The sequence below is a fragment of the Pelophylax lessonae genome (assembly GCF_965119305.1).
Source record: "Pelophylax lessonae genome assembly, chromosome: 8".
In the NCBI taxonomy this organism is placed as follows: Eukaryota; Metazoa; Chordata; class Amphibia; order Anura; family Ranidae; genus Pelophylax; species Pelophylax lessonae.
The window spans coordinates 102,040,996-102,063,667 of record NC_138775.1 but is presented as its reverse complement, the minus strand read 5'-3'; the positions used below and the strand labels follow the sequence as shown (position 1 = coordinate 102,063,667).

General features: G+C 46.8%; 1 protein-coding gene across 2 annotated transcripts in view; it reads right to left on the bottom strand.

Annotated features, from left to right (window-relative positions):
• TMEM184B (transmembrane protein 184B) overlaps positions 1-22,672 on the bottom strand; it is a 329,919-nt gene that overhangs the window by 160,097 nt on the left and 147,150 nt on the right. For both annotated transcript variants that reach the window (XM_082265516.1, XM_082265517.1), the window contains exon 6: positions 3,504-3,579. In XM_082265516.1, the coding sequence (XP_082121642.1) occupies positions 3,504-3,579 (76 nt within the window). The remainder of the gene's footprint in view (positions 1-3,503; positions 3,580-22,672) is intronic.

Below are 22,672 nucleotides of genomic sequence, written 5' to 3'. Positions count from 1 at the left end.
CTCAGCCGACAGTTCAGTAATAGACGTGTTGTAGGTATGCACCGCATTTAAAACATCCTGGAGGGTGGGCACAGCCGGATCAATACCACTCGGAGCTCCTCCCCCCGCCATCAGCCCCGACGGAGTACTCACTGCGGCCTCCTGGGATGGTGCATCCAGTCTCTCGTGCCGAGGCGACATTGCTGCCGAGGAAGGTAAGGTACTGGCCTAAGGTACTGGCCTGCGTGCCCGGGCGAGGAGGCTGCGAATGTGGAGAGAGGCTTGCGTTTAGTGGGATCGTGAGCATACTTCTCCAATTTGGATAATGCCGTGGGCTGCTTGCCGCGGGAATCCCGTCCTCCTTCCTCCTGGTCATGGCGGAATGGTTAGTCCGGGGTCCAGGAGCCGTCACTGGTGCAAGGCAGATTCGGGTGCAGAGTAATCGAGCAATTGCTGAGGATGTACGGGTCTAAGAATCAGGATAATCACCGTCGGGATAGCGGAGCCGGTGCGAGACATGTCTGCCTACATGAACGGTTCAGCCACGCCCCCTTTGATTGTTGACTTTGACACACATACACCTACCTCCTGGAGAGTGTTCTTGATCTGGCCAACTGTTGTGAAGGGTGTTTTCTTCACCAGGGAAAGAATTCTTCGGTCATCCACCACAGTTCTTTTCCGTCGTCTTCCGGGTCTTTTGGTGTTGCTGAGCTCACCGGTGCGTTCTTTTTTAAGGATGTTCCAAACAGTTGATTTGGCCACACCTAATGTTTTTGCTATCTATCTGATGGGCTTGTTTTGTTTTTTAGCCTAATGATGGCTTGCTTCACTGATAGTGACAGCTCTTTGGATCTCATATTGAGAGTTGACAGCAACAGATTCCAAATGCAAATAGCACACTTGAAATGAACTCTGGACCTTTTATCTGCTCCTTGTAAATGGGATAATGAGGGATTAACACACACCTGGCCATGGAACAGCTGAGCAGCCAATTGTCCCATTACTTTTGGTCCCTTAAAAAGTGGGAGGCACATATACAAACTGTTGTAATTACTACACCTTTCACCTGATTTGGATGTAAATACCCTCAAATTAAAGCTGAAAGTCTGCAGTTAAAGCACATCTTGTTTGTTTCATTTCAAATCCATTATAGAGCCAAAAAGATTTGAATTGTGTCGATGTCCCAGTATTTATGGACCTGACTGTGTATAATATATATATATATATATATATATATATATATATATATATATATACACACATATACAAACAAGATGTGATTATAATTGTGATTTTACTGTTAAAACTCCTTTGTTCTACTGGTTTACTGGTCTACCCCTCAACATAAGTCAACACACAGCCATGTATGTCTAAACCGCTGGCAACAAAAGTGAGTACACCACTAAGTGAATTAGCCATTTTCCCTCCCAGTGTCATGTGATTCGGTGTTACAAGGTCTCAGGTATGAATGCGGACCAGACGTGTTAAATTTCGTGTTATCACTCTCTCATACTAGTCACTGAAAGTTCAACATGGCACCTTCTGGCAAAGACCTCTGAGGATCTGAAAAAAAGAATTGTCGCTCTACATAAAGATGGCCTGGGCCAGTGATGGCATACCTTGGCATCCCAGATGTTTTGGAAATACATTTCCCATGATGCTTAGCTACACTGCAGAGTGCATGAGCATCATGGGAAATGTAGTTCCAAAACATCTGGGGTGCCAAGGTTCGCCATCACTGGCCTAGGCTGTTAAGAAGATTGCCTAGACCCAGAAACTGAGCTCCAGCATAGTGGCCAAGACCATACAGCAGTTTAACAGGACCGGATAGGTTCCACTCCTAACAGGCCTCGCCATGGTCGACCAAAGAAGTCGAGTGCACATGCTCAGCGTCACATCCAGAGGATATCTTTGGAAAAAAAACACATGAGTGCTGCCAGCATTGCTGTAAAGGTTAAAGGGGTGGGGGGTAAGCCTGACAGTGTTCAGACCATACAATGCACACTGCAACAAATTGGTCTGCATGGTCCTCCCAGAAGGAAGCCTCTTCTAAAGATGATGCCAGCGGTTTAGACATTTAGGCTCCGTTCACATCTAGGCGTTTTGGGGCGTTTTTGGGGAGTTTTTCTGCTCTAGGATCAGCTCTCAAAACGCCCAACAAGACAAATCCTATTCATTACAATGGCCCCTGTTCACATCTGAGCGTTTTGACGCTGTTTACAAAACGCCCAACGCTCAAAAAAGTACATGAGCTTCTTTTTGGGCAGATTACAGGCGTTTTCCATTGGTATCTATTCAATCAAAAAACGCCTGCACAAAAAACGCCTGTAAATCGCGGTAAAAATCGCGGTAGTAAAATCGCGGTAAAAAAAAATCGCAGTAAAATCGCGGTAAAAACCGCGCGAAAACGCTACGCTCAGGTGTGAATGTAGCCTAATGGCTGTGTGTTGAGTTATTTTGATGGGACAGCACATTTACACTGTTATGCAAGCTGTACACTCACTACTTTACATTGTAGCAAAGTGTCATTTCTTCAGTGTTGTCATATGAAAAGATTAGTGCTGTCAAAATTAGCGCGTTAATAACGCATTAACTCAGATTCATTTTAACGGCGATAATTTTTTTAACGCGCGATTAATGCAGCGCGCATCACCTGTTTGCTGTTTGACCCGTGGCCTACGACGTCCAGACGAAGCTACGCAAGTTAGCCTGGCGGCACACCCCCTCATCGCTCCAAGCAAGCATCGGACGCCAGGAACCACGAGGAAGAGCGGAGACTGATGACAGCACGAGAGCGGACAGCGGAAGCAGACGCACTGACCTACAGATCGGCAGAAAGGTACATAATAAAGCATTCACCACACAGGGGTGAAGAAATGGCTTTTAGCCATCGGAGCACTGTTTCCACTTATATGCGGTACTGAACCGACGTTTATATAATAACGGCAATACAGCCATATTCTGCTGTCCCAACCAAGGAAATCTTGAGCGGTAGTTCTTACAGCCCTGCTTTCAATACTTAGATAAAACCACCCCTAAACGATTTCCTCGGAGCAACTCAATAAGAACAACTGCCCATACACAGTCACCAATTAAAATCGACGACCGATTGCCCAAAAGGAGCCCCTTCAAGAACATTTACGGCTATTAAAGCATGTTGTGATTAATATATGTATATCACTTGAAGTATATGCCGGCCGGTTATCTGTCACTCCCATGTTGATTAATGTATTCAAAACTTGAAAAGTATTAATTTAAGGTACATTTAGAACTGATACAAATGTGCGATTAATCGCGAGTTAACTCATGACAATCATGCGATTAATCGCGATTAAATATTTTAATCGATTGACAGCCCTAGAAAAGATATAATAAAATATTTACAAAAATTGAGGAGTGTACTCACTTTTGTGAGATACTGTATAGAAGTGCTAGAATTAACCCAACAACAGTAGTTTAAGATGCATTAAGTGTAAAAAATGTAAGTGAATAGAGCTCAAACATGGTGCCCTGCAGCTACATACCTGTTTACAGAACCGCAAGAAGCCTATGGAATAAGTCTTTCCCCACAGACAACATGTACCATACATGCAGCTGGATCTGGTAAGGTAAGGGGAAAAAAGGCAGTTAGAATGTACATCATTACAATATAATTTCATTTTAGCAGGACATCAAGAAAAACCTGCTCTAATAAAAATATCGGGGCCATTATTCTTGACCTGAAAATGGCTGTTTCCTGGCAGTCTGTTCTTTATTAGATTTTAATGAGTCACCAACTCAGAGAAACCATGAGTTTTAAGTGAAGTCATACTTTTTGATATGCAGACATTTTCTGGATCACTGACAAAATATAGAAGCAACTGTATTAGCATGACAGCCAGGTAACCAACAATGCCAGTTTGCATATTCCTCTCAGCATGTTTAAATCTGGAGATAACTTTTCTGTGAAAATTGGATTTTACCTGTAAAATCCTTTTCTTAGAGTACATCATGGGACACAGTGCAGGCCATAATAATTACTATCTTGGTTATACGCCACCTATAGGTGAATGGACACTGGCAAACCAGCAGACAGGAAGTTCCCCCTATATAACCCCTCCCACACAGGAAAAACCTCAGTTTTTGTAGTAAGCAATGAAGATCCCAGACGAGAGGGGAGGAACCTCTGTGTCACATGATGTACTTCAACAAAAGGATTTTACATGTAAGTTGTAGGAAGAAAAATAGATTTTTGACTTGTCCAGGAGTAGGACACTAGGAAGAAAAAAAGTTCTGGCTACGCCTATGGGCAATCGCAGGGGGGTATACCCTCTCTCTTCCTGCATAGGATGTCCGTTTTATATCAAAGCAGTGTCAGAGAAAAATTAACCAACCCAACTCAAAATAGAGGGGCGGGTACTGAGTCCGTCAAACGTAAGAGAAAAGGATTTTATGGTAAGTCAAATATCCAGTTATCTCTATCGCTCATTGGCGCACGCAGTCTCTGATGCATATCAGTAGGGAAGTCCCAAAGCAGTGCCATAAAATGAGTGGGAACAGCAAAATAAAACAAGTCACCAAGGCTAAACATAGCCAACCAGGCAACACAGGACTCATCAGAACAAGATGAGGCCCACCTGAAACAAACAGTAAAACACCCTCAAGGAAGGCCAAAAAGCCCCCTAAACAGCAGCCTGCAAAACTTTGCGCCCAAAAGAGGCATCTGCAGATGCCAGCACATCCACCTTATAAAATTTGGTAAAGGTGTGAACAGACGACCAGGTAGCCGCCTTGCAAACCTGAAGCACAGAAGACTGATGGCGAAAAGCCCAGAAAGCACTACGCGCCCGAGTAGAATGTGCCTTAACAGGGAAAGGTGGAACCTGACCCTTAATTGAATAAGCCTGCACAACTGTCTGTCTGATCCATCTGGACATAGTCGCAACAGAAGCAGGCATTCCCTTTCTTTGGACCATTCGTGAGTACAAAGAGCGAATCTGACTTTGAAAAAGACTCAGCAATCACCAAGTACACCCTGATGGCCCGAACCACATCCAGAGTAAGCAGCACGATTTCCTTAGGATGTTTTGGCTTAGGACGCAAAGAAAATTAACGCAATGTCCTCATTTAAGTGAAAACTGGAAACCACCATCGGAAGGAAGGACGGATCCGGACGAAGTACCCCTTTATCCCAGTCAACCTCCAGGTAGGGAGAACGACAGGACAACGCCGCCAGTTCCGACACCCTGCGCACAGAAGTGATAGCCACCAAGGCGGCCACCTTTTGGGATACGGTAGGCAGGGGAATCTCCTGAAGACTTTCAAAAGGAGGTTTCTGAAGAACCGACCGCACCAAATCAAGGTCCCAAGGTGGCAACGGAGGTCGAACCGGAGGTACCAAGTTTCACCCCCTGGATGAAGTAACGCACTAGGTAATGGGTGGCCAATGGCCTTTGGAAGAAGATTGCCAAGGCCAAAATCTGACCCTTGATAGTACTCAAAGCCAACTTTTAATCAACTCCTTGTTGAAGGAAAGCCAAGATCCGAGCCACCGAGTAAGAGCGAGGGGGAGCCCCAAGAGACTCACACCACACAATATACGACTTCCACGTAGAATGATAAATCTTCCTAGAAATCACTTGCCTCGCTTTAAGCAGAGTGGGAATCACTGAAGCAGACAATCCCCTGTCCTTCAGCACCTGGCTTTCAACAGCCAAGCCGTCAAAGCCAGCGACCGTAAAGCAGGATGGAAGATTAGCCCCTGAGCCAGTAAACCCTCCCTGAGAAGATGTCTTCAAAGAGCGTCTGCAACTGGCCTGACCAGGTCAGTGTACCTAGCTCAGCGAAGCCAGGCCGGAGCCACAAGAATGCCCAGAATCCCTTCCACCTCGATCCTGGGAAGTCATCTTGGCAGCAACTTGAGAGGAGGAAAGGCATACATCAGCTGATACTGACCCCATGGGGCCATCAGCACGCCTGTGGCATCTACCAGAGGGTCCCGGGAGCGGGCCACAAACCTCTGTACTTTTCGGTTGATTCGAGACGCAAACAGATCTACATCTGGAGTGCCCCAACAAAGGTACAACTGCTGGAACACCTCTGGGTGCCGAGAGTATTCCCCCTGATCCAACACCTGACAGCTCAGGTAATCCGCCTGCCAATTTTCCACTCCTGGAATGTGAACAGCAGAGAGAGCTGGAACAAAGCGTTCCACCCAACAAAGGATGCCTGCCACTTCCAAGGCCACAAGGACACTTTTGGTGTCCCCTTGGTGATTGACATAAGCCACGGTCGTGGCCTTGGCCAATTAAATGCGCACTGGACAACCCTGCAGGTACTCGGTCCAGTGAACTCGCACAAAGCAATTTAGCGCTTTCAGGTTCAGGATTGGACACACCTTGCCCTCCTTCCTGGGAGACCCTGAACAGGTTTGAATAAAAGCCCTGAAAGTTCCGCACACGGAACCGGAACTATTACCCCCTGTTGTACCAGGTTCTTAACTGCCCCAGAGCGCCAGCAAGTGATACGGGACAGTCGCACATTGGAAGGGAAAAACCTTAGCGGAGGGACGGATCGAAACTTGATCTTGTAACTGGACCGTATGACCTCCTGAATCCATTTGTCTGGATAGCCAGAGGTCCATAAACCGGCAAAGACGTCCCCCCACCCCAGATACAGGTGAGGGTGCACTTTCAGGCCGAGGTGGTCTTGTCCGCAGGTCTGGAGAAACCAGGCTTTTGTTTGCCAGACCATGGTTGCTTGGAACCGCCCGAGGCAGCCTTGAAGGGCTTTGCCTTATAGACCGACCCTGAGGGATCAAAAAACCCTCTTGTGTGCTGAGGGTCCTTACCATTGTTAGCCTGTGGAAGAAAGGTACTCTTCCCCCCTGTGAGACCCTTAATGACCCTTAATGATGTCATCCAGGGTAGCACCAAACAGGCGATCTCCTTAAAAAAAGGCAGATCAGTCAAGGCCTTCTTTGAAGTCTGATCCGCAGACCAGCAATTTAGCCAAAGTATACGCCAAAGAACCACTGCCAAAACCGACAGTTGGCCCAATATAGGAGCAGTGTCCAGCGTGGCATCGCAAACAAATTGCAGCCCCTACACCAGCAGGTCCAACAGCTCCTCAAAAGGCAGGAGGGACTTGTTTCCCCTCCAGGTCAAGGCGTAGTAAATTAGCCCATTCAGTCAATGTTTGCGTGACAAGGGCAACCATAAACACCGGTCTCAGTGCAGACCCCACCCGGGAGTACATATTGTGGGCCACAGACGCCACCTTCCTATCCTCCGGATCCTTAAAGGACGGGAAATCCTCCACTGGAATCATGGTAGCTTTATTCAGCCTGGAGACCGGAGGATCCACCGTAGTTGGCACAGTCCACTTCTTTATCAGGGACTCCTTTAAAAGGGTAGCATCTAGCAATCCACTTAGGCACCCCAGAGGAATGCTTTGGGCGGTCCCATTCTTTTTTGAGCATGTCGTCAAAATACGTGGGAAAGGGAAAAACCTTCGCCGCTCGGGATGTCTTGTGAGTGCCAAACGTAACTTGTGCTTCAGTCGCAGCTGCGTCATCCATTTTTAGTGTCTCACGCACAGAAACAACTAGTGCATCCACCAGCACCTTATCTTGCGTGGCAGTGGAGGTAAAAATGTCATCCTCACTATCAGAGGAGACAGGGCGCGAGGTAGCGGACCCGGCAGGGAGACCCACGTCTGCAGCGGCTGAATCAGACTCAGAGTCTGAGACATCAGATGAGGCAGGGGTAGGCGGCGGGAGTTTCTTAGCGCCTCTCCCTTTAAAGGCCACCTCTACCCGGGACACAAACGCTTCCAGGACTGCCAAAATTGTATCTGTAGACAGCTGGGGTCTGGAGGGTCCTGCGGCCTCCCCAAGGGGGTCAGGTGAGGACAAGATCTTTAGAGTCCATGTTGCACCAGGGGAACCCATCAGCAAAGGCTGAAAAAAAAAACCTTTAAAAAAAAAAAAAAAGTCCCACCGCGCTACAGCACCCCCCCCCCCCGAGTTTAGGCAAGCGCACTGACGTCTGCACAGGACACGTCAGCAGAAGCTCCATCCAAAAAAGGAAGGATCTGAAGAAAAGCCCAGGGTATAAGGAGGGCCTCCACCCACCAAAAAACGCCTCCAGGAATTCCCATTCTGATTCCTATAGAGAGAACCACTGCAAAATGGCCGTGCTGGGTGTACCAAGATGGCCGCCAATCTCCACAGCACATGAGGCTACAAGAAAATGGCGGCTCTGTGCGGCCTGCAAAGCAGCTGAGGACCCTCGTGGGGATCCCCCAACTCCAAAATGGGATCGATTGGAAAGTGGGCACTGGAGGAACCCCCCCCCCCGCACGATTGTTCATCTGGCGCCAGCGGCGCACCCTCCACCCCCACATCCTGCCCGCAGCGTGGTCCCAGCCCCCGGGAGTAGGCACAATAGCCCCCAGTGTGAGGAGGGGCAGGTAGAAGAGGGGGTGCGTAACAGGACAGAGGGGAACCCGGGAGGGTCCGCGTCCACCCTAAAATCCACCAGGTGAAGAGGGGGGAATATTTACTCACCATACAGGAACAGGCGGGCGCCATCTCCTGACAGAACCCCTCTCTGCTGAAATGGTAGGCCAATTAAGAACGCTGCAACTTGAACCAAGACCCGGCCTTATGTGACCTGGTGGGACGCGGGGCAAGTCCCCTCCAGTGGGACTATGTCGTTGGTGACTCAGCGCGGTGCTAAGGTATGTGTGCGTTCGCTGGCCAGCTGGGGTGACCACTGGATCTATACATCCAGCCCCTCACCCAGATCCAGCATAGTTGCTTGTAGATCTCACAGGAAAAAAAATCCAGAGAAAAAGGTAACTAAGAAAAAACGTTGCCAGGACCAGAGGTCCCAGCAAGGAACTCAGTCCTTACTCCTAACTAGGCAGATTAAAACGGGACATTCTATGCAGGAAGAGAGGGGGTATACCCCCTGGGACTGCCCATAGGCATAGCCAGAACTTTTTTTCTGCCTAGTGTCCTACTCCTGTAGGGGGCAGTATAACCCTACTGATATGCATCAGAGACTGCGTCCATCGATGAACGATAGAGAAACTGTATTTTTGTACTTATCGTAAAATCCTTTTCTCTGAAGTTCATAAACAGACGCAGCTCCATATCTTCTTAGACCATTGGGTTATGCTCCCCCCATCAGAAATAGGACACTAGGCAGGAAAAAGCTTTACCACGCCTATACGCAGTATTTAGAAGAAAAAAAAACATTCACTCAGAAGCAGAGGGACGGGTGCTGCATCTGTCGAACTTCAGGGAAAAGGATTTTATGGTAAGTACACAAATCCAGTTATCTCTATCGTTCGCCAGACGCAGCACCATATCTTCTTAGACCATTGGGATGTCCCAAAGCAGTATTTTCATGAGGGGTGGGAAGACAACGCAAAGAAGAACGTAACTCCCCAAAGGCTAAATGTAGCCAACCAGGTAATATGGAGCTCAACCAGAAACAACTGGAGCTCACCTAGTAAAAACATACACCCTCAAAGAGAACAAAAAAGATACTCTTTAAACAGCAGCCTGCAAAACCTTGCAGCCAAAAGAGGCATTCGAAGATGCCAACACATTAACTTACATCACTGATGCCTGATGGCGAAAAGCCCAAGAGGGAAAGGAGGAACCTGACCTTTCAGCGAATAAGCCTGAACAACTGTCTGCCTGATCCATCTGGAAATGGTCGCAGCAGACGCAGCCAATCCTTTACGAGGTCCCTCAGTAAGGACAAAAAGAGCATCTGCTTTTCTGAAAGACTCAGTAGCTGTCAGGTAAAACCTGATCGCCCGAACCACATCCAAATAATGCAAGGCAATTTCCTTGGGATGCTTGGGCTTGGGACAGGTTGAAGGCAGCACAATGTCTTCATTCAAATGAAAATCAGAAACCACCTTAGGAAGAAAAGTGATTTGGTCGGAGTACCACTATCTCTGTGGACCACCAAATAAGGTGAGCGGCAAGACAAAGCCGCCAATTCAGATACTCTGCGGGCAGAAGTAATAGCCACCAAAATGGCAACCTCCTGAGACAATGAAATGTAAAGAGAACAGAAAAGTGCTCTAAGTGCAGACTGCTTTATTAATTACATATAAAAACAGAAAAGCAGCAACTCACAAAACCAGATGGTAATTGGCTGTCATAATGTAGAAGATTCCTCCGGGTGGTGCCGTCTCTCTGAATGGCATGTGTGGCATGCAGTATCACTGTGGAGCCGTCAGTAGCGAGAGAAAAAGTGGCTGGCTTATCTCAAGGTTGTCCGGGACCTCCAATGGGACTACATGGCGAGAGTGGAAGTGGAAGTCATGGCAAGTCGTGACACGGCTGGAACACCCGGAACTGGAAGAATGCATGACGAGTTTCTGAGCATGCTCCAAGTCCAGGTCGGACATGCGCGCTCTTTCCTCAGGTGCAGGGAAAAGATCATACTGGCCGGTGTTAAACAGAGCAGAGTGAGTCACTTCTTGGTAATCAAATAGATTGGGGCCTTCCATATAGGAATAACCATTGGTCACAATCCACAATGGGAACTTAAATTAAACTACAGGAATTATATACAGCTAAATACATATCTAAAAATGGCCATAAAAATATGTATATATATATATGAGATTAACTGAGCAGAAAAAAAAACTGAGCAATATACTTACAAGTACAACCATAAATATATATATATATATATATATATATATATATATATATATATATATATATATATATATATATATATATATATATACACATACATACATACATACATACACATACATACATACACAACTAAATGTAAAAATAAAATATAAAAATAAAGGATAAAAATTAATAGGTAATACAAAATAAAAAATAATAATGATGAATAATAATAGATAAATATATTAATGATAATCATTATGAAAACTAATGCAGAGATTACTGAAATGAGGATAAAAAGTTCACAGTATAGTATTGACATCCAGTTCCTCGTTTAACCCTTGAGGTGCAAGAGTGTCAAGGGTGTATTATCCAGTACGTCTCACGCATGCATAGTCTAGCGAAACATTCTGCCTATGAATGGATTCAATCACCCAAATTTTAAGGCCCATAGTGGACTTATTGTGGGCTTCTGCAAAGTGTCGCGGTACGCTATGTTTATCGCACCCGACCTAAACTAACCGGTGATGTTTGCCAAACTGCTGCCTCACTGGTCTAATAGTACGTCCTACATAAAGTAACTTGCAGGGAGATGTGAGACAATAGATGACTTACTCAGTAGAACAATTAAAAAATCCTTCCAAAGTGTATACCTTGTCCTTGCATGTAAACTCTTTTTGACCATGTTGGACACATTTTGCAAAGTTTCATCCCTTTTAACGGGACCATACATAAAGGATTTTTGGGGGGGCTTAACATTTTTTAGCTTGCTGGGTGCGATCCTTTTTTTCAAAGTAGGGGCCCTCCTATAGGTCACTTTGGGTCTATCTAGAATAACTGAATTCAGATGGGGATCTTGTTTTAAGATACCCCAATGTTTATGCAGAATCTTCTCCATTTTTCTATACTGGCAGTGAAACCTTGTAACGAAACAAACTGGGGGATCACCATCACTAGCTCGAGATATAACAGGTTTCCAGGGGAGGTAGATCTGATGTGCTTGATCTACTAGATCCTCCAGGTAACCCTTCTCCAAAAACTTGAGCTTTAAATCCTCACTCTGGGCTATATAATCAGAGTCCCTAGTACAGTTCTGTCTCAATCGACAAACTGTCCTTTGGGGATATTCTTGGTCCATAGAGGGTGATGGCAGCTGTTGTAATGAAGATAAGAATTACCTCCAGGGCTTCATGTAATTCCTAGCATGAATGGTACCTGCATCATGCCCAAATTCTAAATCTAAAAAAGGAAGGGTATCTGCATGCCACACTGATGTGAACGTAAGCCCAAAAGGATTATTATTGCAATGTTTGACAAAATCCTTAATTAGTGAGAAAGGGTCGTCCCAGATGATGATCACGTCATCAATATAACGACCAAAAATCGTGAGATGTTTCGAAAAGGCATTATTCTTCCAGATAAAAAGCATTTCCCAATACTCCATGGTCAGATTTGCATGACGGGGCAAAATTAGCTCCCCTAGCAGTACCATGGGTCTGTAAATAAAAATCCTCTTCAAATTGAAAATAATTATGCGCCAAGCAAAAATTTGTAGCATCCAGAATGAATGACACTTGGTCGGGATGTATAGTGGACTCCTGCAAAAGAAAATGTTGGATGGGTTGTAAACCTACATGATGGGGGATAGAGGCGTACAAGGAACTAATGTCCAAGAACAACCAGAGGCAGAACGTTTCACTAGACTATGCATGCGTGAGACGTACTGGATATACACCCTTGACACTCTTGCAACTCGAGGGGTAAACAAGGAACTGGATGTCAATACTATACTGTGAACTTTTTATCTTCATTCCAGTAATCTCTGCATTAGTTTTGGGTCATAATGATTATCATTAAAATATTTTTTTATCTATTATTCTTTATTATTCATCATTATTTTTTATTTTGTATTACCTATTACTTTTTACTTTGCTCAGTTTATTATATGTAATCTCATATACAGTGGGTACGGAAAGTATTCAGACCCCCTTACATTTTTCACTCTTTGTTATATTGCAGCCATTTGCTAAAATCATTTAAGTTCATTCTTCTTTCTCATGAATGTACACATAGCACCCCATACTGACAGAAAAACACAGAATTGTTGACATTGTTGCAGATTTATTAAAAAAGAAAAACTGAAATATCACATGGTCCTAAGTATTCAGACCCTTTGCTCAGTATTTAGTAGAAGCCCCCTTTTGATCTAATACAGCCAGGAGTCTTTTTGGGAAAGAGGCAACAAGTCTTTCACACCTGGATTTGGGGATCCTCTGCCATTCCTCCTTGCAGATCCTCTCCAGTTCTGTCAGGTTGGATGGTAAACGTTGGTGGACAGCCATTTTTAGGTCTCTCCAGAGATTCTCAATTGGGTTTAAGTCAGGGCTCTGGCTGGGCCATTCAAGAACAGTCACGGAGTTGTTGTGAAGCCACTCCTTCGTTATTTTAGCTGTGTGCTTAGGGTCATTGTCTTGTTGGAAGGTAAACCTTCGGCCCAGTCTGAGATCCAGAGTACTCTGGAGAAGGTTTTTGTCCAGGATATCCCTGTACTTGGCCGCATTCATCTTTCCCTCGATTGCAACCAGTCGTCCTGTCCCTGCAGCTGAAAAACACCCCCACAGCATGATGCTGCCACCACCATGCTTCACTGTTGGGACTGTATTGGACAGGTGATGAGCAGTGCCTGGTTTTCTCCACACATACCGCTTAGAATTAAGGCCAAAAAGTTCTATTTTGGTCTCATCAGACCAGAGAATCTAATTTCTCACCATCTTGGAGTCCTTCAGGTGTTTTTTAGCAAACTCCATGTGGGCTTTCATGTGTCTTACACTGAGGAGAGGCTTCCGTCGGGCCACTCTGCCATAAAGCCCCGACTGGTGGAGGGCTGCAGTGATGGTTGACTTTCTACAACTTTCTCCCATCTCCTGACTGCATCTCTGGAGCTCAGCCACAGTGATCTTTGGGTTCTTCTTTACCTCTCTCACCAAGGCTCTTCTCCCCCGATAGCTCAGTTTGGCCGGACGGCCAGCTCTAGGAAGGGTTCTGGTCGTCCCAAACGTCTTCCATTTGAGGATTATGGAGGCCACTGTGCTCTTAGGAACCTTAAGTGCAGCAGAAATCTTTTTGTAACCTTGGCCAGATCTGTGCCTTGCCACAATTCTGTCTCTGAGCTCTTCAGGCAGTTCCTTTGACCTCATGATTCTCATTTGCTCTGACATGCATTGTGATCTGGAAGGTCTTATATAGACAGGTGTGTGGCTTTCCTAATCAAGTCCAATCAGTATAATCAAACACAGCTGGACTCAAATGAAGGTGTAGAACCATCTCAAGGATGATCAGAAGAAATGGAAAGCACCCGAGTTAAATATATGAGTGTCACAGCAAAGGGTCTGAATACTTAGGACCATGTGATATTTCAGTTTTTCTTTTTTAATAAATCTGCAACAATGTCAACAATTCTGTGTTTTTCTGTCAGTATGGGGTGCTATGTGTAGATTAATGAGGAAGAAGAATGAACTTAAATGATTTTAGCAAATGGCTGCAATATAACAAAGAATGAAAAATTTAAGGGGGTCTGAATACTTTCCGTACCCACTGTATATACATATTTTTATGGCCATTTTTAGATATGTATTTAGCTGTATACAATTCCTGTAGTTTCATTTAAGTTCCCATTGTGGATTGTGACCAATGGTTATTCCCATGTGGAAGGCCCAAATCTATTTGATTAGTGGTGACTCACGCTGCTCTATTTAAAACCAGCCAGTATGATCTTTTCCCTGCACCTGAGGAAAGAGCGTGCATGTCCGACCTGGACTTGGCGCATGCTCAGAAACGCGTCATGCATTCTTACGGTTCCGGGTGTTCCAACTGTGTCACAGCCGTGACTTCCACTTTCGCCGTGTAGTCCCATTGGAGGTCCGACAGCCTTGAGATAAGCCAGCCACTTTTTCTCTCGCTACTGACAGCTCCACAGTGATACTGCATGCCACACATGCCATTCAGAGAGACGGCACCACCCGGAGGAATCTTCTATATTACGTCAGCCAATAACCATCTGGTTTTGTGAGTTGCTGCTTTTCTGTTTTTATATGTAATTAATAAAGCAGTCTGCACTTAGAACGCTTTTCTGTTCTCTTTACATGTCGTTCCAGAGTTTTCTTCCTCACTCCTGAGTAAAGCGGCTTGGTGCAGCTGGACTTTTATTTTACAAAAATCACCCCCCCCCTTTTTTTTTGTTGGACTTTTTATGGACATTATACACAATTTATTATGCGGATGGACTGTAGCGCTTACATGTCTGTTTTTTCTTGTTCTGAGACAATGAAAGCAGAGGAATCTCCCGAATGTTCTCAAAAGGAGGCTTTTGAAGAACAGAGAATACCAGATTTAGATCCCACGGAGGTAGTGGGGACCGTCGGAGGAGCCATATGTCACACTCCCTGAATGAAGGTACGAATCAAGGCATGCGTAGCCAAAGGGCGTGGAAAATGTATAGCCAAAGCTGACAGTTGACCTTTGATAGTGCCCATAGCCAATGCTGTTCAACCCTTCTGCAGAAAGGACACAAACCCTAGCAACTGAAAACAAGTGAGGGTGCACCTTCAGCGATTCACACCATGAAATGTATGATTTCCACGTACGACGATATATCTTCTTGGAAGTCGACTTCCTAGCCTTCAATAGCATAGGAATCACAGAGTCAGAAAGACCTCTATCCCTCAACACCTGGCTTTCAACAGCCATGCTGTTAAAGCCAGTGACTGTAAGGCAAGATGGAAGATCGGATCTTGAGACAGCAGATCTTCCCGGAGAGGAAATCTCCAAGGAGCATCGGCGACCAACCTTACTAGGTCTACGTAGTGCGTACCAAGACCGGCAAAGCCAATCTGGAGCCACCAGAATGACTGGAATCCCTTCCACCTCTACCCTGTGTAGAAGCCTTGGCAGGCATAAATCAGCCGATACCGACCCCAAGGAGCCACCAGTGCGTCTGTGGCTTCGGCCAGAGGATCTCGAGACCTGGCTATGAACCTCTGCACCTTCTTGCTGAGATGAGAAGCAAACAGATCGACTTCGGGTGTCCCCCACCAGACACACAGGAGATGAAATGCCTCCGGGTGTAGGGACCACTCCCCTTGATCCAACACGTGACGACTCAGGTAATCCACCTGCCAGCTTTCTACACCTGGGATGTGCACAGCAGAGAGGGCTTGAACAAACTGTTCCGCCCAGGCCAAAATCTTGGCTACCTTCCTGGCCGCCAAGACACTCTTGGTGCCACAGCCGTGGCATTGTTTCATTGAATCCGAACTGAACAATCTTGTCAGTGACTCAAAGCTTTGCTCTGAGCTCCAAAACATTTATCGGCAGTTTGGACTCTTCCACTGTCCAGGTTCCCTGGGCACAGAGCTCCCCCAGTAACCCCCCCACCAGCCCAACAAGCTGGAATCTGTGGTTACCACCGTCCAAAACAATGGGAGGAAGGACTTGTCCTGGCATAGTGCTGGTGAATGAAGCCACCACAACAGAGCAGATCTTGTGTTGTGGCTCAACTGAATCAGTGTACAAGGACTTCGGATTTTTGTTCCATTTGACAAGAATCTCTCTTTGCAAATGTCTAGTATGGAACTAAGCAAACGGAACTGCCTCAAAGCTTGATACCTTCAGACCCAAGGCCCGCATGCAAGTTTGCAGAGAAAACAGATTGTTTGCCAACAACAACCGGATCGCCCCCTGCAACTTCTGCAGCTTGTCCGGAGGAAGAAAGACCCTCACCAAAGCTGAATCCAGAGGCCCAGATAACCTAGTCTCAAGGAAGGTAACAGGGCGGATTTCTTGAAATTTATGTTTCACCCAAACTCCTGCAGGGAGCTGACAGTGATCGTCAGGTCGCTCATCAGGGCTGAATGAGAGTCTGCTCTCAATAGGAGATTGTCCAGATACCCCAGTACCGCACTCCCCTGTTGGCGCAGCAATGCCAACACCAGAGCCAGTACTTTGGTAAACACCCTGGGGCCGGAAGCAAGACCAAAGGTAACACCACAAACTGATAATGCTCTTCTGCTATGGCAAAGCAAAGTAACCGCTGGTGTCCAGCGTAGATAGGGATGTGTAGATATGCGTCCTTGATATCTATGGAGGCCAAAAAGTCTCCTTGGTGTAGGGAAGCCACTACCGTTTGAATGGATGCCATGCAAAACCTCTGTACCCGCACAAAGCGGTTCAGAGCCTTGCGGTTAAGAATTGGACACACTTTGCCTTCTTTTCTGGGCCACCGTAAACCGGTTTGAATAAAAACCCTTGAAAGCATTCCAAAGAGGGAACTGGCACAATCACCCCTTGCGACAGCAGATCTCGTACCCCCTTTCATAGATTCCTTAACCGGTCTGGAGATAGGAGCAGGTTGGACGGGAAGAATCTGTCCGAAGGGATGAGACCGGAATTCGATCTTGTACCTTGATCAGATCAGTTTGTGAACCCATTTATCATGAATCAAGAAGTCCAAGGCTCTGGAAAGATGCAAAGACGCCCCCTCACCCCCACCCCAGAAGTGGGTGAGGGCGCCCCTTTATGCAGAGGAGGATTTGTCTGCAGATCCGAACTGGCTGGTCTTCAATTTACTTGACCATTGCTTCTTGGAACTCCCAAAAGACCTGAACGGCTTTCCTTTTTCTTGCAACCCGGAGGTAGAAAAAAGCTGCTTATGAGCAGTGAAGGAAGGCCCCCGTCTATGACGTGGCACCTTGCCCTTAGAGGACTGAGGAAGAAGAGTACTCTTCCCACCTGTAAGGCCTTTGATCAACTCCCCCAGAGAGGATCCAAAAAACCTCTCCCTATAAAGGGAAGCACTGTTAACCACACCATCTAATCGCAATCCCCACAGCCGACAATCTGGATACTAGGGGAGCCGCATCCAGGGATGCATCACACATGAACACCAGGGCTTGAGCCATATGGTCCATTAGTTCCAGAACAGCTGGGGGGAGCTGCTAAGCTTCCAAGTTACTTTTTAGTAACTTCACCCATTCAGTAACTGTCTGTGACACCAATAACATTCACAAATATTGGTTTCAATACGGAACCCGCTAGCACGTTTAGATGGCGGGACAGAGACTCCACGCGTCTATCCACAGGGTCCGCAAAGGCCGGAGATTCTTCCACCGGAACCACAGTAGACTTATTAAGCCTGGAAACCGGGTGATCCCCCTTTGGTGGCACGGCCCACCTAGTGGAAACTACATCTGCAAAACGATAACGGAGCTTAAAGCGCTTAGGAACCACTAGCATGTGCTTGATGTGCCGCCATTGTTCATTGACAATATAGTCAAAAAGCTCAAGGCAAGGTGTTTCCTTTCGGGATATTCGGGAGCCAAAAGACAACCTGCGAACCCGACACTGTAGATTCATCTGCCAATTTTAAAGTTTCACGCACTGAAAACTATAAGTGCTTCCACCAATGCTCGTTCCCACACGGCGGCTGACGAGGACAGGTCTTCTTCGCCATCAGAATGTGAAGATACCGATCCCTCAGGGTGAGGTGTGTCTGCGGCAGCCATATCTGAGTAAACTACTGAGGGAGGTGAAGGCAGAGGACGTTTGGGTTTCTTCACCGTAAGAGCTGTGAAAATGTGGAATAGACTCCCTCCAGAGGTGGTTCTGGCTAGCTCACTAGATTGCTTTAAAAAAGGTCTGGATTCTTTCCTGGGTGTACTTAACCACTTCCCGCCCGCCCTATAGGCAAATGACGGCGGGAATGTGGTTGAGTTATCCTGACCGGACGTCATATGACGGCGGCAGGATAACTCCGCTCTGGGCGCCCCCCGGGGGCGCGCAGAGCGGCGATCGGTGATGCGAGGTGTCAGTCTGACACCCTGCATCTCCGATCTCGGTAAAGAGCCTCTGACGGAGGCTCTTTACCATGTGATCAGCCGTGTCCAATCACGGCTGGTCACATAGTAAATAGGAACAGCCGTTGATCGGCTTTCCTTAGTTCATGCCTGACAGGCACGAGTAAAGGAGCGCCGATCGGCGGCTCCCCTGACAGGGGGGGGGGGGGTCGGCACTGGTAATCAGATCATTGATTACCAGTGCAGACCCTCGGGGGGGGGGGATGCCACTAGATCCACCAGGGATGCCCACTATGACCCCAGGGATGCCCACTATGACCCCAGGGATGCCCACTATGGCCACCAGGGATGGCAATCAGGGCTCAGGGAGCCCCCCATTGCCCACCCCATCAGTGCTGCCCACCAGTGCCCTCCCTATCAGTGCTGCCCACAAATGCCCATCATTGCCATCCTTAAGTGTCGCCCACCAGTGCCCATTATTGCCCACCGGTGCCGCCTATCAGTGCCCATCAGTGCCGCCCGTCAGTGCCGATCAGTGCCGCCCATCAGTGCCCATCAGTGCCCACCAGTGCCGCCTATCAGTGCCCATTAGTGCCCGTCCGTGCCACCTATCAGTGCCCGTCAGTGCCACCTATCAGTGCCCATCAATGCCGCCTATCAGTGCCCAGCAGTGCCGCCTATCAGTGCCCAGCAGTGCCGCCTATCAGTGCCCACCAATCCTGCATATCAGTGCTACCTATCAGTGCCACATATCAGTGCCTATCAGTGCCGCATATCAGTGCCGCCTATCAGTGCCACCCCATCAGTGCCACCCCATCAGTGCCACCCCATCAGTGCCACCCCATCAGTGCCACCCCATCAGTGCCTGTCAGTGCAGTCTCATCAGTGCTCATCAGTGCAGGAAAAAAATTATTTATTTACAAAATTGTATAACATAAACAAAATTTTTTTTTTTTTTTTTTAAACTTTTCGGTCTTTTTTTATTTGTTTAGCAAAAAGTAAAAATCGCACAGATGATCAAATACCACCGAAAGAAAGCTCTATTTGTGGGGGGAAAATGACATAAATTTGGTGTAGGTACAGTGTTGCATGACCGCGCAATTGTCATTCAAAATGCAACAGCGCTAAAAGGGGAAAATTGGCCTGGGCGGGAAGGGAGGGAAGTGCCCTGTATTAAAGTGGTTAATATACAGTAAGTGGGTACTAAATTTTTTTTTTTTTTTTTTTTTAGGTAAAGTTGATCCAGGGAATATCCGATTGCCTCCTGGGGGATCAGGAAGGAATTTGTTTCCCCTGCTGTAGCAAATTGGATCATGCTTTGCTGGGTTTTTTCGCCTTCCTCTGGATCAACTGCGGGTATAGGATTATGTATATGGGATTGTACGGTTGGGTTTTCAATAATGTGTTTTTTTTTTTTTTTTTGGTTGAACCAGATGGACTTGTGTCTTTTTTCAACCTGACTAACTATGCAACTAAGTTTGCGGCTAGCAACACTTTTACATACAAAATCTACCTTTGACACCAAGCTTTCTAAAACTGCTGTAAGCGCAGATGGGCTGCGACCCAGAAGGTTCTGCAGCCGCACCTAGGGGGTCTGTAAGTGAAATAGTATCCTGGGACTCCATATTACACTATGAAAATAATGCAGTGTCACTTTAAAAAGATGCTACTATTCAATACAATCAGAGCAGAATGGGTGAGGAAAACCTACAGAGGATACAGGAAATAGAAAGCACAGCCTGTGTCATGTCGTTTGCCTGTCCAGCGATCATTGACTACAAGAAAATGGCCGTCTCATGCAATCCTATGGGGAACAAAAAACGGATGCCCATGCATTTCAATGGGAGAATAGAAAGCATGAATCTACAGCAAAACGGCGGCCTCCACGGCGCGCCATGCGGTCTCTTGGACCCCATGGGGAGTCCAAGACGAGAGGCATCGGAGGGTCCCTAGGAAGAGACCCCACCAGGACAAGCCAACCCCACAAAAAAACCCTGCTGTGGCCACAATATTTCCGCCCCCCCCCCCCGAAGGCAAGACCTGCTATGGGTAGGGGAAAAAAAAAAACTTGGAGGGGGGATAGGCCTAATATCCTGGAGGCCAGAGGAATTGAGGGAGCCCAGAGGGTCCGACTATTCCAGGGAGAGGGCCCACGTCCACCCCGAGACCGCCAGAGGATTGGGGGGACAGTATTACTCACCATACCACGGTACCAGGTAGGGGTCACTCCCAACAGTCCACCTCCCACCTGGGGTGGGGTCGTTGCCAGCCAGGGTGCACGCTGCGACTCAAGGCGTTCCAGGTCGATCGCTTCCCAGCAAGACTTGTTCACTCGCAGGCTTGTCTCCATCCATCAGGGCTCTGTCGTGGTGAGGCCTAGTTCTGGACTATAACCTGCTCACGCTCGCTGGCCAGGCTGGGAGACCTTAAGGATATAGAATATCCAGTCCAAAACCACAGCCAGCTGTTGCTTGTAGTTCTTCAGAAACTCTAACTAGTGAAAATAAAAAAAAAAAAATAAATCACAAAATAACAAATTTTCTATTAGCCAAGACCGAAGTCCCAACCGCCCCCAAAAGGTGTGGTAAAGCTTTTTCCTGTCTAGTGTCTTATTCCTGATGGGAGGAGCATAACACAATGGTCTAAGAAGATCTGGAGCTGCGCCTGTTGAACGATCGAGAAATCCCATTTTCTTTATCATACATCATGGAACACAGTGCAGGCCATAATAATGACTGACTATCTGGGATGTCCTAAAGCAATGCCCTTGAGGGGAGGTAACACCGTAATCCCCAGATCGCCCTCGGACAAAAAAAAAAAAGGATCTATACTGCTGCCTGTAGCATGCTATATACAAATTGAGCCCCCTCTCGGATCTAACATTCACCTGGTAGAACCTAGTGAATGTTTGTACTGAAGACCAAGTAGCAGCCTTGCAAATCTGAGCCGCTTGATGCACTGCCCATGAAGCACTTACCCTCCTGGTAGTGCGTACCTTTAAACCATATGCCTGAAAAATGACCTGGCGAATCCATTTAGAAATAGTCTAACTTGTCGCTACCTGGCCTCTTAGGCCCTTCTGGCAGGACAAAAAAAAAGCATCAGTGCTCTGAATTAGTGCTGACATTTTCAAATAGACCTTGACTGTCCGTACTACATCGAAAGAATGTTCCAATTTTTATTCTGTGGTCCGAGGATTCAGAAAAAAAGAAGGCAGAGTGATATCCTGGTTTAGATGAAAATTTGAAACCACTTAGGGCAAAAAGGCTAGATGGAGATGCAAGAACACTCCGTCCTGGTGCAAGACCAAAAAATGGCTCCTTGGAAGAAAGGGCTGCTAATTCTGACACCCTTCTAGCCGAGCTTACGGTGACGAAAAAAGGAAATTTCCTTACCAAGAGAACCAAGGGAATATGCCTGATAGGCTCAAATGGTTGCTTCTGTAACACAGAGAGCAAAAGATTTAGGCCCCAGGGGTATAAGGGCAGCTTGACCGGCGGAACCGTGCAGATCACACCTTGCAGAAATGCTCACACAAACCAGGGTGTCGCTATTGGTCTCTGAAAGAAAATAGATAAGGCCGAGATCTGCTCCTTGGTAGTTACTAATGCCAGCTTCAATTCCACTCATAATTGCAGAAAGGCAAGAATTCTTCCAATAACATACTTGCGAGGATGCCATCTTTTGGCCTCACACCAAGAGATGTAAGATTTCCAGACTCTATAATGATTTTTCTAGAGACGGGCTTCCTAGCATTTATCAATGTAGCTAGAGCCAGACCTTAAATCCTTCGAGCTTTCATGATTCTGGTCTCAATAGCCAGACTATTAATTTCAGTGACCGTAAAGCAGGATGGCATATGGGACCTTGGGAAAGTAGGTCTGGACAGCATGGAAGTGACCATGGCTCCCTACTGCCAATTCTACAATCTCTGCGTACCAAGGTCTCCTGGGCCAGGCCAGAGCTACTAGGATCACCGGTCTCCCCTCCACTTGTATTCTGCACAGCAGCCGTAGCAGAAGTTGAACCTGGACGAAAGGCATAGGTCAGGGAGAACCGATGCCAAGGGATCACTAACGCATCTGTTCCGATAGCGTTTGGATCCCTTGTTCTGGATACAAACTTGCCCAACTTGTTAGTGAACCTGAATGCAAATAGATGTACGTCTGTGGTACCCCAACGCTGGCAA